Raw genomic sequence first — 14,337 nt, 5'->3', positions numbered from 1 at the left:
ATGGGACTTAACATCTGAGGTCATCAGTCCCCTAGAACTTAGAACTACTTAAACCTAACTAAGCTAAGGACATCACACACATCCATGCCCGAGGCAGGATTCGAACCTGCGACCGTAGCAGCCGCGCGGTTCCGGACTGAATCGCCTAGAACCGCACGGCCACCGCGACCGGCCAAGAGAGCTCAATGACTTCTAATAGAGACCAGTTATTGAATGTCATCTGAGCAACAAATCAATCAAAGACATTTCAATTACTTTAAAATCACCCAAATCGATAGTTGCTGTTATGATTATGAAGTGGAAAGGCGAAGGAAGAGCTGAATCTGAATCAAGATCTTGTACTCTCTTCCTTTATTCGTGTCAGAGGAACACTAAAATGAACACATATACAATACATACAAGGAAAACTATACAGTATTCACCCAGAATTGGGCAACTTTGATAGCATTGGGTGCTTCAGATGTTAAGTCCTTCATGCTACAGCTGTTTGGGCATGAGTTACATTTGAAGACATTCCGGATTGTCTGCAATTCACCACATTCGCAAGTGTTGTGTTGGCATTTTGCAGTTGGAAGTTCCATTTAAGGAGATTGTCCCTCGATCTTGCGACTTCGGTCCATAGTCTGTTCAAGGACTTCCAGATGATCCACTTTTCTGTGTGTCCAGGTGGCAGGGATTCTTGTGGTGTCATCCAGTTTTACAGGTGTTGGCATCTTTCTTTCCACTTGGTGAGTCGGGTAGCCGCAGCTGATCCTTCTAAGAGCTGTGAAGATGGCAAATTTGATAGCATTGGGTGCTTCAGATGTTAAGTCCTTCATACTACAGCTGGTTGGGCATGAGTTACATTTGAAGAGATGCCAGGTTGTCTGCAATTTACCACATTCGCACAGTGTTGTGTTGTCATTTGGCAGTTGGAAGTTCCATTTAAGAAGATTGTCCCTCGATCTTGCGACTTCGGTCCGTAGTCTGTTCAAGGACTTCCAGATGGCCCACTTCTTTGTGTGTCCAGGTGGCAGGGATTCTTGTGGTGTCATCCAGTTTTACAGGTGTTGGCATCTTTCTTTCCACTTGGTGAGTCGGGTAGCCGCAGCTGATCCATCTAAGGGCTGTGAAGTTGTTAGGAAACTCTTCCAGGACTTCAGTCTTGGCTTGGCAGGTTGATGTCCAAAGAGTGGATGTGAAGTCACTGTATTTGATTTATGCCTCTCGATGTTAGCGGCAACCTCTCTTCTGATGTCACATGGAGCAATCCCAGCGAGACGTTGAACTTTGTCCATGGGGGTCGGCCTTAGGCAGCCTGTAACAATCCTACAGCTGTCATTTAAGGCTACATCAACCTGCTTTGCATGTACTGAATTGTACCACACTGGGTTAGCATACTCTTCTGCAGAATAGCATAAGGCAAGAGCTGTTGTTCTTATTGTTTGTGGATGTGTACCGGAGTTCGATCCCGCCAGTTTCCGAAGAAGGCAGTTTCTGGAGGATACTTTCTGCTTCAGCTTCAGACAGTGTTCCTTGTAGGCCAGTGTACGGTCGAGAGTGACACCCAAATACCAGGGGTGGGAACAATATTCTAGTGCAACTCCATTCCAGAATATTTCAAGCTTCCTGTCTGCTTGTTTATATTTCAGATGGAATGAACACACTTGCGTTTTCTTAGGATTGGGTGCGAGTAGAATCTTTTCATAGTAAGTACCAAGCTGTTGTAGACATCTTCAAACCGATTGCCCTGGGCAGCAAGAGCAAGGTCATCAGCATATATGAAACTTTTGCATCCTTGAGGCTGTGGTTGATCGTTAGTGTACACAGTAAATAAAATAGGTGACAGTACACTTCCTTCGGGGAGACCGTTCTTTTGGGTTCTCCATCGGCTGTGTTTTCCTTGGAAGTCCACGAAAAAACGACGATTCTGTAGGAGTGTTGTAATTATCCTCGTCAGCGCGTAGTCGTTAGTCAGGTTGTGGATTTTGTGCAGTAACAGTCTGTGGTTTACGGTGTCAACAAAAGCTACACCTGTTATCTTTCTCTGCTCAAAGCCATCTTCTATGAACTGAGAAAGATAAAGGATTTGTGAGATGCAATTCTTGCCTGGTCTAAAGCCAGCTTGCTGCGAAATAAGAAGTGGATCAACTACCGCAGTTAAACACTGAAGAATCATTCTCTCTGGGATCTTATAGAGATGGCAGAGGAGAGATATTGGCCTGCAGTTCTTCGGATCCGTTGGTGACTTTACAGGTTTCAGTATCGCAATCATGCGTGCCTTGCGCCATAATTTCGGGATCTTGAAAAAAGCCTGATAGTGGTTATACAGGTTTAAGAGCCAGTCTTTGGCTGCAGTGCCAAAATGTTTAATTTGCTCTGCACGAATGTCATCTAATCCTGCTGCCTTGCCATTTTTGCATTTGTGAATGGCTTTTTTCTAATTCACCTATGTTGAATGGTCTAGTCAGGTTATTATTCTGAAATTGTTCCTTAAAATCTAATTTGAAGTCCGATTTTTGGATAGGAGATCTTGGTTTAGCATTCTCAAGAATCTGTGTAACAATTTCATTTGGAGTGATGTTAACGTTATTGGCATGTTTGGTTGGATCGTTATTTAGTTTTCTTAGCAGTTTCCAGGCCTTCTTGCTGCTAATTGAAAGATCTGTTTCCTCCATAAGTTTAATCCATCTTTCTCTTTTGTTTTCTGCTATGGAAGACATTACTCCTTGACCAGCCAAGATGGTTTGCTCATTGAATGGATCTTGTTCAAACAGCATCAGGTATTCTCTAGTACTGACGTATAGTGACCGTTGAGCTTTAAGGAGGGTGTTTGTAAAAGTTGCATGAAATCAGTGGAAGTTATCACTCGTGAGCATGACTAGAATAGTAACGTGCTTATTGAGCTAAAAAGAAAGGGGTGCCATGGTCGAATAGGTCCTCATAAGCACACATTTGTGTAGTCATTCTTAAGTGACACTTGAGGCGATGTAAAGAACGTCGCCACTGACAATGATTGACTGGGAGCTAATGATCAATCACACTGAAAACCATTGCAATCCGATGGAAGGATTTGGGATTGGTGAACGCCTGGAGAACGTTACCTGCCATGATGTGTAGTACCAGCAGTGAAGTATGGATCAGGTAGTGTTCCAGTACGGGAGTGGTTTTTGTAGCCGCGCGGGATTAGCCGAGCGGTCTCAGATGCTGCAGTCATGGACTGGTTCCGGCGGAGGATCGAGTCCTCCCCCGGGAATGAGTGTGTGTGTTTGTCCTTAGGATAATTTAGGTTAAGTAGTGTGTAAGCTTAGGGGCTGATGACCTTAGCAGTTAAGTCACAAATGTGTATCAGTTTGGCAATACGCACTGCAAAAAAAAAAAAAAAAAAAAAAAAAAAAAAAAAGTTGTGTGAAATCTTATGGGACTTAACTGCTAAGGTCATCAGTCCCTAAGCTTACATACTACTTAACCTAAATTATCCTAAGGACAAACACACACACCCATGCCCGAGGGAGGACTCGAACCTCCGCCGGGACCAGCACCACAGTCCATAATACGCATTGCAGTAAAGCAGCATCTTGAGGCAATGGTTTGTAAACAACAACATTCTTGAGGTGGACTGGCCTATCCAGAGTCTCGTCCTGAACCCAACGGAAAGCTTTTGGGATGAATTACAACGCGACTTCGGTCCAGACATCAGCGTCCAACATCACTAACTTCTCTGGAGTGTCCAGATGATTTTGACCAGATAGTGTATACAGTGGGCCATTAAAATTGCACCATCAAGAAGTATAGGAAAAGCAAAATTTTACTTATTGTATGTGTGCAGTATAGTAGGATTTGTACACTATTAAATTTGAAGGTTGTTTGGAGATATGTTGTGCTAAATTTAGAACACACTGGCAACAATAAGTGCTTTAAACCGGCCAGTCATGAAATAGAACTGCACTTGGATGACACGTACGGATACGTCATTACATGCCGTTTCAAGTCTAAACCTCAGTTCATCAATCATAGTGGTGGCCAGTGGTGACATGCTACTTTCTCTATGACCTGTGATGAGATGTTTTCAGTAGGTGAGAACTCTGAAGAACATTCTGGCCAGGGCAACAGCCAAACATCCTCTGCATCGAGGTACGTGAGGACTTGTGGTCTTGTGAGATCTTATTGAAAGCTATGTTACAGAAATCTCGACAAAAGGGTTTAGCTATGGATCTTACCACTTCAGAAATGTAACGTCTGCTGTTCAGATTACCCGCTATGTGAAGAAAGACGATCGCGTTGTGCATCTAATAGGATCACTCCAACTGGCGGGCCCTTATAACGATGACAAATGCAATTTGGCAACGTTTGCTCTCCTCAGACTTCCACACACATTTATATCCATTGTGAAGCTGTATGCAGAACTGGAGCTCGTCTGGAAAGACGCCTTGGTACAACTCCTATATCACGTGTTGTAATTGCGCCCACTACAGTCAGTGCGCATCTCGCTGCTGACATGAAGAGAAACTGCAACAATATTCGCAGTGCCTACAGTCTATGGTGTTCCGGACGTCACCTCACTGTCTGTGTGGATACTTGTCTTGCTCTAACAACCATCTCATTTCCTGAGACAATGTACGCGACGTAGCTGTACAATGTTTCATGGTTGAGCGAAAAATATAGCTTTCCTCTTGGGCGCTAGTTGCATGGCGCCACTGAGAGTCCGCACGTCGTTGCGTGTGACCGTCCTGAACCCATTGACTGCTTATTTGCGAGACATTCATGGGACGCCAACCAATGCAAACAGTAGTATCGCGAAAAATAAACTGCAGTCTTGATATTCCGCAATCCAGCAACTGTCGAGTCTCCTTCTTACATGAGACGCTGGCCTCGCGGGGTAGCCCTGTCACGGTCCGTGTGGCTCCCCCCGTCGGAGGTTGGAGTCCTCCCACGGGCGTGGGTGTGTGTTGTCCATAGCGTAAGTTAGTTTGAATTAGATTAAGTAGTGTGTAAGCTTACGGACCGATGACCTTAGCAGTTTGGTCCCATAAGACCTTACCACAAATTTCCAATTTCCACGAGACGCTGTACGATCTTCTCACAAATAGCCAACATTTAAATGCGATTTTTAATTGAGAAACCTACTGCGTAAACTTTTCTTACATACAAGTGTAATTGCGTTACCCCAAACTACTTTATGCGGTTGGACTGAAATGCTAATCATTTGCTTATGCAAGCATGACAATTTGACGTTTGCTGGATACTGCTTTCGTTGTGTTACAGTGTTTATGGCCCAAAGTGTATTACTTAATCTGTACCTAATGGATACATTAGAGTCTATTGCCTAAAGATATTGGAGCATCATTTAGAGGCATTTAATAAAGTTGTAACATTCTATTACCATCTTCATTGAATGCTAGAAAAGTGTTATATTTTTTCCACTTACCATGACAGGTTATTACGTACGCTCCTTTTCAGCTATTATGCTCTGTATGTCATAGGTAGCAGGAAGAAAATACAGGGAACAAAACTTTACATACGACTTATAAGAAACCAGATTGGAGTTATAAGAGTCGAAACACATGAAAGGGAAGCGGTAGTCGAGAAGGGAGTGAGACGAGAAATTTGGAAATCTGTTCAAAGTTAAGTAGAAAAAAGGAAACCTTTGTAGTTTGGCGGTGACAGTATAATTATTTCAGAGACAGCAAAGGACTTGAAAGAACAGTTGAAAGGAATGGGTAATGTCTTTAAAAGATGTTACAAGATGTACGTCGACGTAAGTAGAACACGGGCAATGGACAGTAGTGAAATTCGATCGGGAGATGCAGAAAGAAGCACACTAGAAAATCACATACTAAAAATATTCGACGAGTTTTGCTATTACGGCATGAAAATAACCGATGATCTACACCTAAATAGACACTCCGCAAGCCACCGCACGGTGCGTGGCGGAGGGTACCCTGTACAACTACTAGTCTTTTCCTTTCCTGATCCACTCGCAAATAAATCGAGGGAAAAACGACTGCCTATACGCCTCCGTGTGAGTCTTAATGTTCCGTATTTCATCTTCGCGGTCCTTATTGGCAATATATGTTGACGGCAGTAGAATCATTCGGCCGTCAGCTTCAAATGCGGCTCTCTAAATTTTCGCCGTAGTGTTCCTCCAAAAGAGCATCGCCTTGCCTCCAGGAATTCCTATTTACGTTCCCTAATCATCTCCGTAAAACTTACGTGTTGTTCGAACCTACGGGTAACAAATCTAATAGCACGTTTCTGAATTGCTTCGATGTCTTTCTTCAATCCGACCTGTTACGGATCCCAAACACTCGAGCAGTACTCAAGAATAGGTCGCACCAGCGTCCTAAATGCGGTCATTTACAAGTGAACCACTTTTGTTAAAAATTCTCCCAATAACCCTAAGTCAACCATTCGCCTTCCCTACCACAGTTCTCACACGCTCGTTCCATTTCATATCGCTTTGCAACGTTACTCCCAGACATTTAAACGACGTGACTGTGTCAAGCAGGACACTGCTAATACTGCATCCGAACATTACAGGTTTGTTTTTCATACTAATCCACATTAACTGACATTATCCCACATTTAGAGCTAATTGCCGTTCATCACACCAACTACCATTTAGAAACTCTGTCAAAGTCGTCTTGTATCTTCCTACAGACCTTCAAATTCGCCACATTATCGTGTACCACAGCATCATCAGCAAACAACCGCAGACTGCTGCCCACCCCGTCCGCCAAATCATTTATGTATACAGAGAACAACAGTGGATCTATCACACTTCCCTGGGGCGTCCCTGAGGATACCTTTGTTTCTGATGAACACTCACGTCGAGGACAACATACTGGATTCGATTACTTAATAAGTCTTAGGGCCACTCACATATCTATGAACTTATTCCATATGCTCGTACTTTCGATAACAGGCCTGCAATGGTGTAACGTTGTTACTTTAATTTGTGGTGTAAGCGGTGCTGATAGCCAATAAAAGCGGGTTAAAAGCTGTGAGCCGTCTGGGGAAGTTAACCTTGCATTACTGAGCAACTGTTTCACCAGGCATCCAGTCTAGCTTACCGAATTACCAACCAGACTAACATTAATCATAATCTTTTAATAGTCATACGACAACCAGTAATATATATATATATATATATATATATATATATATATATATATATATATATATATAAAGAGAATTTAAATAAAAAGAAATAAATCAGTGTATATTTGGAAATTTATTTTACCATTGATCATTGAAATTTCAGCATATTAAACGTGAGTCATAACTAAGCTGGTGCCTTATTTAGGACTGTGAAAATGTGAGTTTCTAATCTTACGGAACACATCAAATAGGGAGCCAAGATTGGGAGACTACATACAACACTGCATTCATAAAATAACACACAGAGAATGTTGAAACATATGTAAGAGGAAATTAACCACAACCAACCGATACAATTTTCACCCAAAGACGTTACGTTCGTAGCACAATCCTGTCCGTCATGTAATTACCACACACTGGTATACTACATTCATACTAACTCTGTGTGAAGTCTTCCCGAAAAGAATAGCTGAGGGCTACTTTGATGAATACACCACATGCTTCACGTGGTCAACTTGGTTTACACAAAGAGTGTAACTCCACAATAATTTTGATAATTAAAACAAATTAGATCGAAAAGCAATTTACAAAAGAAAAACCTCGAACTGGTTACTATCATCTTACTATTAACCTGATGGGTCAAACAATTGTATAAGCACGTGGTACTGGTCTCACAAAGTACGCCCCACGTGGGTTGAACATAAAGAAAAGTTGCTATATTGAAAAATATTGTCAAGACGAGACGTTATAATCACACGAGCATTCGCATTTAAGATTGATGATCTTAGTTAGAGTTACTGATCAACACGTGGTTCCACTTTACTCACAAAGTAGTGACAAAGCAACTACCGGAAGATATTCTGAACTACTTCACACGCGAATTACACTGCGTTGCAATTTAAGATAACATTAGATATTTTAGAGCTAAACCTGAAATAAAGGTGATTAAATTTTCAGTTAGGCTGAACTTAAGAAATCCATTGTCCTGCGGACTTAGCAGACACGCGCTTAGCCGGAGATCTTACCACTTCAGACGCTCGCCGCGGACAGACTGACTGGTCCCTTCCTGAGGGGTGGCTCACAAATACAAACGGAAGTGGCCAGAGGGGCAGCTTCCTATACCAACATGACAACGGACGGACAGGACCATACTAAGGATAGAAACCTCTTTGCTTTTAGAAAGCGTAGCTACCTGTTCCGACGTTGGTCCTACTATTCTCTAGCAGACAGGCTTGTCTGCTACCCTCAAGCATGCAACTAGAAACACATTTGCTCATTCATCCTCTCACACAGAAGGGAAGGGGGATGACAGTATCTTATCATATACAGTATATAAAAGAAAGCTGATGTAGGTTCCGTATGAGACTGTGTGACATGAATTACATATAAACTGTGTTTTAAAGTGTAGGAGTGTGACAGATCGTTCTTGTTTATGTGTAAAAGTAACACGTTCCACTACTCAGTCTCCTCCCAGATAGTCAGAAACGCCACAGTAAATTTAGAAGAGAAATTTATGCCGTAAACGACAACAGATTTAAGAAATCAAACATGAAAGGAATCCAACAGAGACCTTTCAATGGCGAAGTAGAGAGGATATAAAATGTAGACTGGCAATGGTTAGAAAAGCGTTTCTGATGAAGAGAAATATGTTAACATCGAACATGGATTTAAATGATAGGAAGTCTTTCCTGAAGGCATTTGTGTGGCGTGTAGCCTTGTACGGAAGTGAAACGTAGACGATAAACTGTTAAGACAAGAATAGAGACAAGTTTTGGAAGTGTGGTGCTCCAGAAGAATGCTGAAGAGTATCTGGACGGATCGAATAATTAATGAAGAGGTAGTGAATCAAACTGGGGGAAAAGGAAATTTGTGGCACAATTTGACTAAATTAGAGGGTTGATAGGCTACAGCCAGAGGCGTCAAGGAATCGTCAGACTGCAAATGGATAATGGAAGGAAGTGTATGTGTGTCTGTGTGCAATGGAGAGGGGGAGGGGAGAAATTTTAGGGAGAGGCGAAGGCTTGACTACTATAAAATGTTCAAATGTGTGTGCATTCTTATGGCACTAAACTGCTAAGGTCAATGGACCCTAGAGTCACACGCTACTTAAACTAACTTATGCTAGAACAACACACGCACCCACGCCCGAGGGAGCATTCGAACCTTCGGCAGGAGGGGCCACGTAATCCGTGACAAGGTGCCCCAGACCGCACGGCTGACGACTATTAGCAGATTCAAATGGATATACGTTTCAGTAGTTATTCAAAGATGAAAATGCTTGCACAGAAGAGATGAGTGTTGATAGTTGCATTAAACCGGTCTTTGTACTAAAGCCCACCACAAAACGTCGTTCTAGAAGCGTCAGAGGTACCACTTACGTAATACGGAGATGACTGGTAGAATACAATGGGCGTTCAATAAGAATTGCAACACTTTTTTTCTGAAAGCAGGTTCGCTTTATTCAGCATTCCAATACACCATATTATTCCCCACTCTTTTGGCTTCAAAAACCTATTTTTCAACATAATCTCCGATAAATGCGACGACTTTACGACACCTTACTGGGAGGGCCTACATGCCCGCATGGTTCTACTCTACTGCTCGAACTCGGATCCAACTTCTTGCTCCATCAATAACCTCCCCATGATCAAATGGTTCAAATGGCTCTGAGCACTATGGGACTTAACTTCTGAGGTTGGAAAATTGCGCAGGTCGCACCAGTGTTTAAGAAGGGTAGTAGGAGTAATCCATCGAACTACAGACCTATATCATTGACGTCGGTTTGCAGTAGGGTTTTGGAGCATATACTGTATTCAAACATTATGAATCACCTCGAAGGGAACGATCTATTGATACGTAATCAGCATGGTTTCAGAAAACATCGTTCTTGTGCAACGCAGCTAGCTCTTTATTCGCACGAAATAATGGCCGCTATCGACAGGGGATCTCAAGTTGATTCCGTATTTCTAGATTTCCGGAAAGTTTTTGACACCGTTCCTCACAAGCGACTTCTAATCAAGCTGCGGGCCTATGGGGTATCATCTCAGTTGTGCGACTGGATTCGTGATTTCCTGTCAGGAAGGTCGCAGTTCGTAGTAATAGACGGCAAATCATCGAGTAAAACTGAAGTGATGTCAGGTGTTCCCCAGACAAGCGTCCTGGGACCTTTGCAGTTCCTGATCTATATAAATGACCTGTGTGACAATCTGAGCAGTTCTCTTAGGTTTTTCGCAGATGATGCTGTAATTTACGTCTAGTAAGGTCATCCGAAGACCAGTATCAGTTGCAAAGCGATTTAGAAAAGATTACTGTATGGTGTGGCAGGTGGCAGTTGACGCTAAATAACGAAAAGTGTGAGGTGATCCACATGAGTTCCGAAAGAAATCCGTTGGAATTCGATTACTCGATAAATAGTACAATTCTCAAGGTTGTCAATTCAACTAACTACCTGGGTGTTAAAATTACGAACAACTTCAGTTGGAAAGACCACATAGATAATATTGTGGGGAAGGCGAGCCAAAGGTTGCGTTTCATTGGCAGGACACTTAGAAGATGCAACAAGTCCACTAAAGACACAGCTTACACTACACTCGTTCGTCCTCTGTTAGAATATTGCTGCGCGGTGTGGGATCCTTACCAGGTGGGACTGACGGAGGACATCGAAAGGTTGCAAAAAAGGGCAGCTCGTTTTGTATTATCACGTAATAGGGGAGAGAGTGTGGCAGATATGATACGCGAGTTGGGATGGAAGTCTTTAAAGCAAAGACGTTTTTCGTCGCGGCGAGATCTATTTACGAAATTTCAGTCACCAACTTTCTCTTCCGAATGCGAAAATATTTTGTTGAGCCCAACCTACATAAGTAGGAATGATCATAAAAATAAAATAAGAGAAATCAGAGCTCGAACAGAAAGGTTTAGGTGTTCGTTTTCCCCGCGCGCTGTTCGGGAGTGGAATGGTAGAGAGATAGTATAATTGTGGTTCGATGAACCCTCTGCCAAGCATTTAAATGTGAATTGCGGAGTAGTCATGTAGATGTAGATGCCATCACTCCCCTACAACTCAGAACTACTTAAACCTAACTAACCTAAGGACATCACACACATCCATGCCCGAGGCAGGATTCGAACCTGTGACCGTAGCGGTCGCGCGGTTCCAGACTGTAGCGCCTAGAACCGCTCGGCCACATCAGCCGGCCTCCCCATCATCCACGTACTGCTTCCCATTGAGTGCATTCTTCATTGGGCCAAACAGATGAACGTCGAAAAGTGCGAGATCCAGGCTTAGGGTGGTTAAGGAAGGACAGTCCAGTGAAGTTTTGTGAGCTCCTCTCGGTTGACTTCGTTGAGGCCTTTCATTGCCATGGGGAAGGAGAACCTCGTTTGCATTTTAGTGGTGACGAATACTCTGAAATCATTTCTTCAGTTTTCTAAGGGTAACACGATACACTTGAAAGCTGATCGTTGCACAATGAGGGAGGACGTCGAACAAAATAACCCCTTCAGCGTCCCAGAAGACCGTCGTCTTGACTTTACCGGCTGACGGTGTTGCTTTGGACTTTTTCTTCGAAGACAAGTGGAGTGGCGCCACGCCATGGATTGCAGCTTTGCTTCTGGTTCCAAGTCATGAACCCATGTTTCATCGCGTGGGATGAAATTTCGACAAAAAAAAGAAACTATCACGGTCAGCCTAGTAACACGTAAGAAATTCCGTACAGATGGTCTTTCGCTGCTGTTTATGATCTTCTGTAAGCCGGTGAGGAACCCAACGGGAGACACCTTTGAGTATCCCCCACTGGTGGAGAAGTGTGTCAGCAGCAGTACCAACAGAGACGTCCAGTTGAGCAGCGAGGTGCTTAATAATGATCCGTCGGTCACCTCGAATGAGAGTGTCCGCACGTTTCAACATCTGACGCGCGGTAGATCGGACAGGTGTGCTTAACGACTCAACGTGCTTTTGTTCACTGTGGGGTCTCCGTAGACATTCTGCAAGCACCTATGTATATCTGCAATGCTCTGGCTTTCCGCCAAAACACACTCAATGACAACTCTCTGCTTGGAACTCACATCTGTTACAGACGCCATTTTGAAGGCTATGTATAGTGCCGACACCTATCGGAGCTTCATGAAACTATAGGTGCTAAAGCGGGAATGTTCCACGGTATCCCACAACAAATTCCGCATTTTTCAAACGAAATTGTTCGAGAAAAAAAGTGTTGCATTACTTATTGAATGCCCCTCGTAATAAGGAGGTGAGGTGACCGGTAAAATATAACAATGCATACAGGCCGTGTTGCAGAGAGTACGGAATGTATGTAGAGTTTACGCTGTGGCAGGTGATCTGGTTCACGGCGCTGTTCCCGTACGCGGTTCTGGCGGTGCTGGTGGTGCGTGCAGTGACGCTGCGAGGCGCTGCCGACGGCCTGCTGTACTACGTGACGCCTCGGTGGGAGGAGCTGGCGTCGCCGGGGCCCTGGATAGACGGCGCCACGCAGATCTTCTTCGCCTACAGCATCGGCACCGGCGCCCTGCCCGCGCTCGGCTCCTACAACAAGTTCCATCACAACTGCTACAGGTCAGACTCGCCACAACACGCCTCCCAAAAAGTAATCACATGCTTTAGCGCCTTCTGTCCCAAGTGTATCTTCAACAAATGAAGAATTTTGCCATTCGCTGTTTATTTAATCTCTTCAATGTCTTTCAATCGCCCCCCCTCCCTCCACAAAGATGATGATGATGTTTGGTTTGCCGGGCGCTCAAATGTGCGGTTATCAGTGCCCGTACAAATTCCCAACTTTTGCTCAGTCTAATCTCGGCACTTCTACATCTACATCTACATACATACTCAGCAATCCACCATACGGTGCGTGGCGGAGGGTACCCCGTACCACAACTAGCATCTTCTCTCCCTGTTTCACTCCCAAATAGTACGAGGGAAAAATGACTGCCTATATGCCTCTGTACGAGCCCCAATCTCTCTTATCTTTGTGGTCTTTCCGCGAAATATAAGTTGGCGGCAGTAAAATTGTACTGCAGTCAGCGTCAAATGCTGGTTCTCTAAATTTCCTCAGTAGCGATTCACGAAAAGAACGCCTCCTTTCCTCCAGAGACTCCCACCCGAGTTCCTGAAGCATTTCCGTAACACTCGCGTGATGATCAAACCTACCAGTAACAAATCTAGCAGCCCGCCTATGAATTGCTTCTATGTCTACTGTCAATCCGACCTGATAGGGATCCCAAACGATCGAGCAGTACTCAAGAATAGGTCGTATTAGTGTTTTATAAGCGGTCTCCTTTACAGATGAACCACATCTTCCCAAAATTCTACCAATGAACCGAAGACGACTATCCGCCTTCCCCACAACTGCCATTACATGCTTGTCCCACTTCATATCGCTCTACAATGTTACGCCCAAATATTTAATCTATGTGACTGTGTCAAGCGCTACACTACTAATGGAGGATTCAGACATTACGGGATTCTTTTTCCTATTCATCTGCATTAATTTACATTTATCTATATTTAGAGTTAGCTGCCATTCTTTACACCAATCACAAATCCTGTCCAAGTCATCTTGTATCCACCTACAGTCACTCAACGACGACACCTTCCCGTACACGACAGCACCATCCGCAAACAGCCGCACATTGCTATCCACCCTACCCAAAAGATCATTTATGTAGATAGCAGGCGCGGCTCGTGGTTTCTATATTGGGGAAGGCTGCGGCATTTATCGATTGGAGCCAACATAGACCTCGGGTTACACTACAGATTAGTCTGACATAAACAACTAAAAATTCAGGGGGAGGGGGGTGGCAGATCACTCTCTACCCATAATTTTACGTACTGTATCTTCTATAATCAGGTATTAAATATGATTAAAAGCTAACTTCGAATTAAAATCTTTGGTTAGTGTTTTTATACGTCATCATTACATATTCTGACACTGCAGCAAATCATATGAAAAGACGCGTTTTGGAGAGATCTTTAATGCGATGAATGTTAACTTTGCGGTTGCTTAATATTTTTGGTGTTTTCAGTACTAAACGTAAGGCGTTTATTGTGGTTAACCTCCAAAGCTCGAAGTTTACGAGTTCGCATGACGATACTGTAATGTTTTCGTGACGTCGCAAGTCTTGTGCTGTGATTGGGTGGCATGAGCAATCCGTGCAACTGCCATATTATTTCGCATGTTTGAGAAGCGAACAGTTCGTATTTATTGTGTATTATGAAAATATGCATTTATATGAAATAGCGCA

General features: G+C 43.5%; 1 protein-coding gene across 1 annotated transcript in view; it reads left to right on the top strand.

Moving 5' to 3' along the window:
* LOC126473190 (sodium- and chloride-dependent GABA transporter 1-like) overlaps positions 1 to 14,337 on the top strand; it is a 127,348-nt gene that overhangs the window by 45,548 nt on the left and 67,463 nt on the right. The window contains exon 6 of the mRNA XM_050100084.1: positions 12,414 to 12,652. Within this exon, the coding sequence (XP_049956041.1) occupies positions 12,414 to 12,652 (239 nt within the window). The remainder of the gene's footprint in view (positions 1 to 12,413; positions 12,653 to 14,337) is intronic.

Source organism: Schistocerca serialis, chromosome 4 (assembly GCF_023864345.2).
Source record: "Schistocerca serialis cubense isolate TAMUIC-IGC-003099 chromosome 4, iqSchSeri2.2, whole genome shotgun sequence".
Classification (NCBI taxonomy): domain Eukaryota; kingdom Metazoa; phylum Arthropoda; class Insecta; order Orthoptera; family Acrididae; genus Schistocerca; species Schistocerca serialis.
This window is presented reverse-complemented; position numbering and strand designations above follow the sequence as displayed.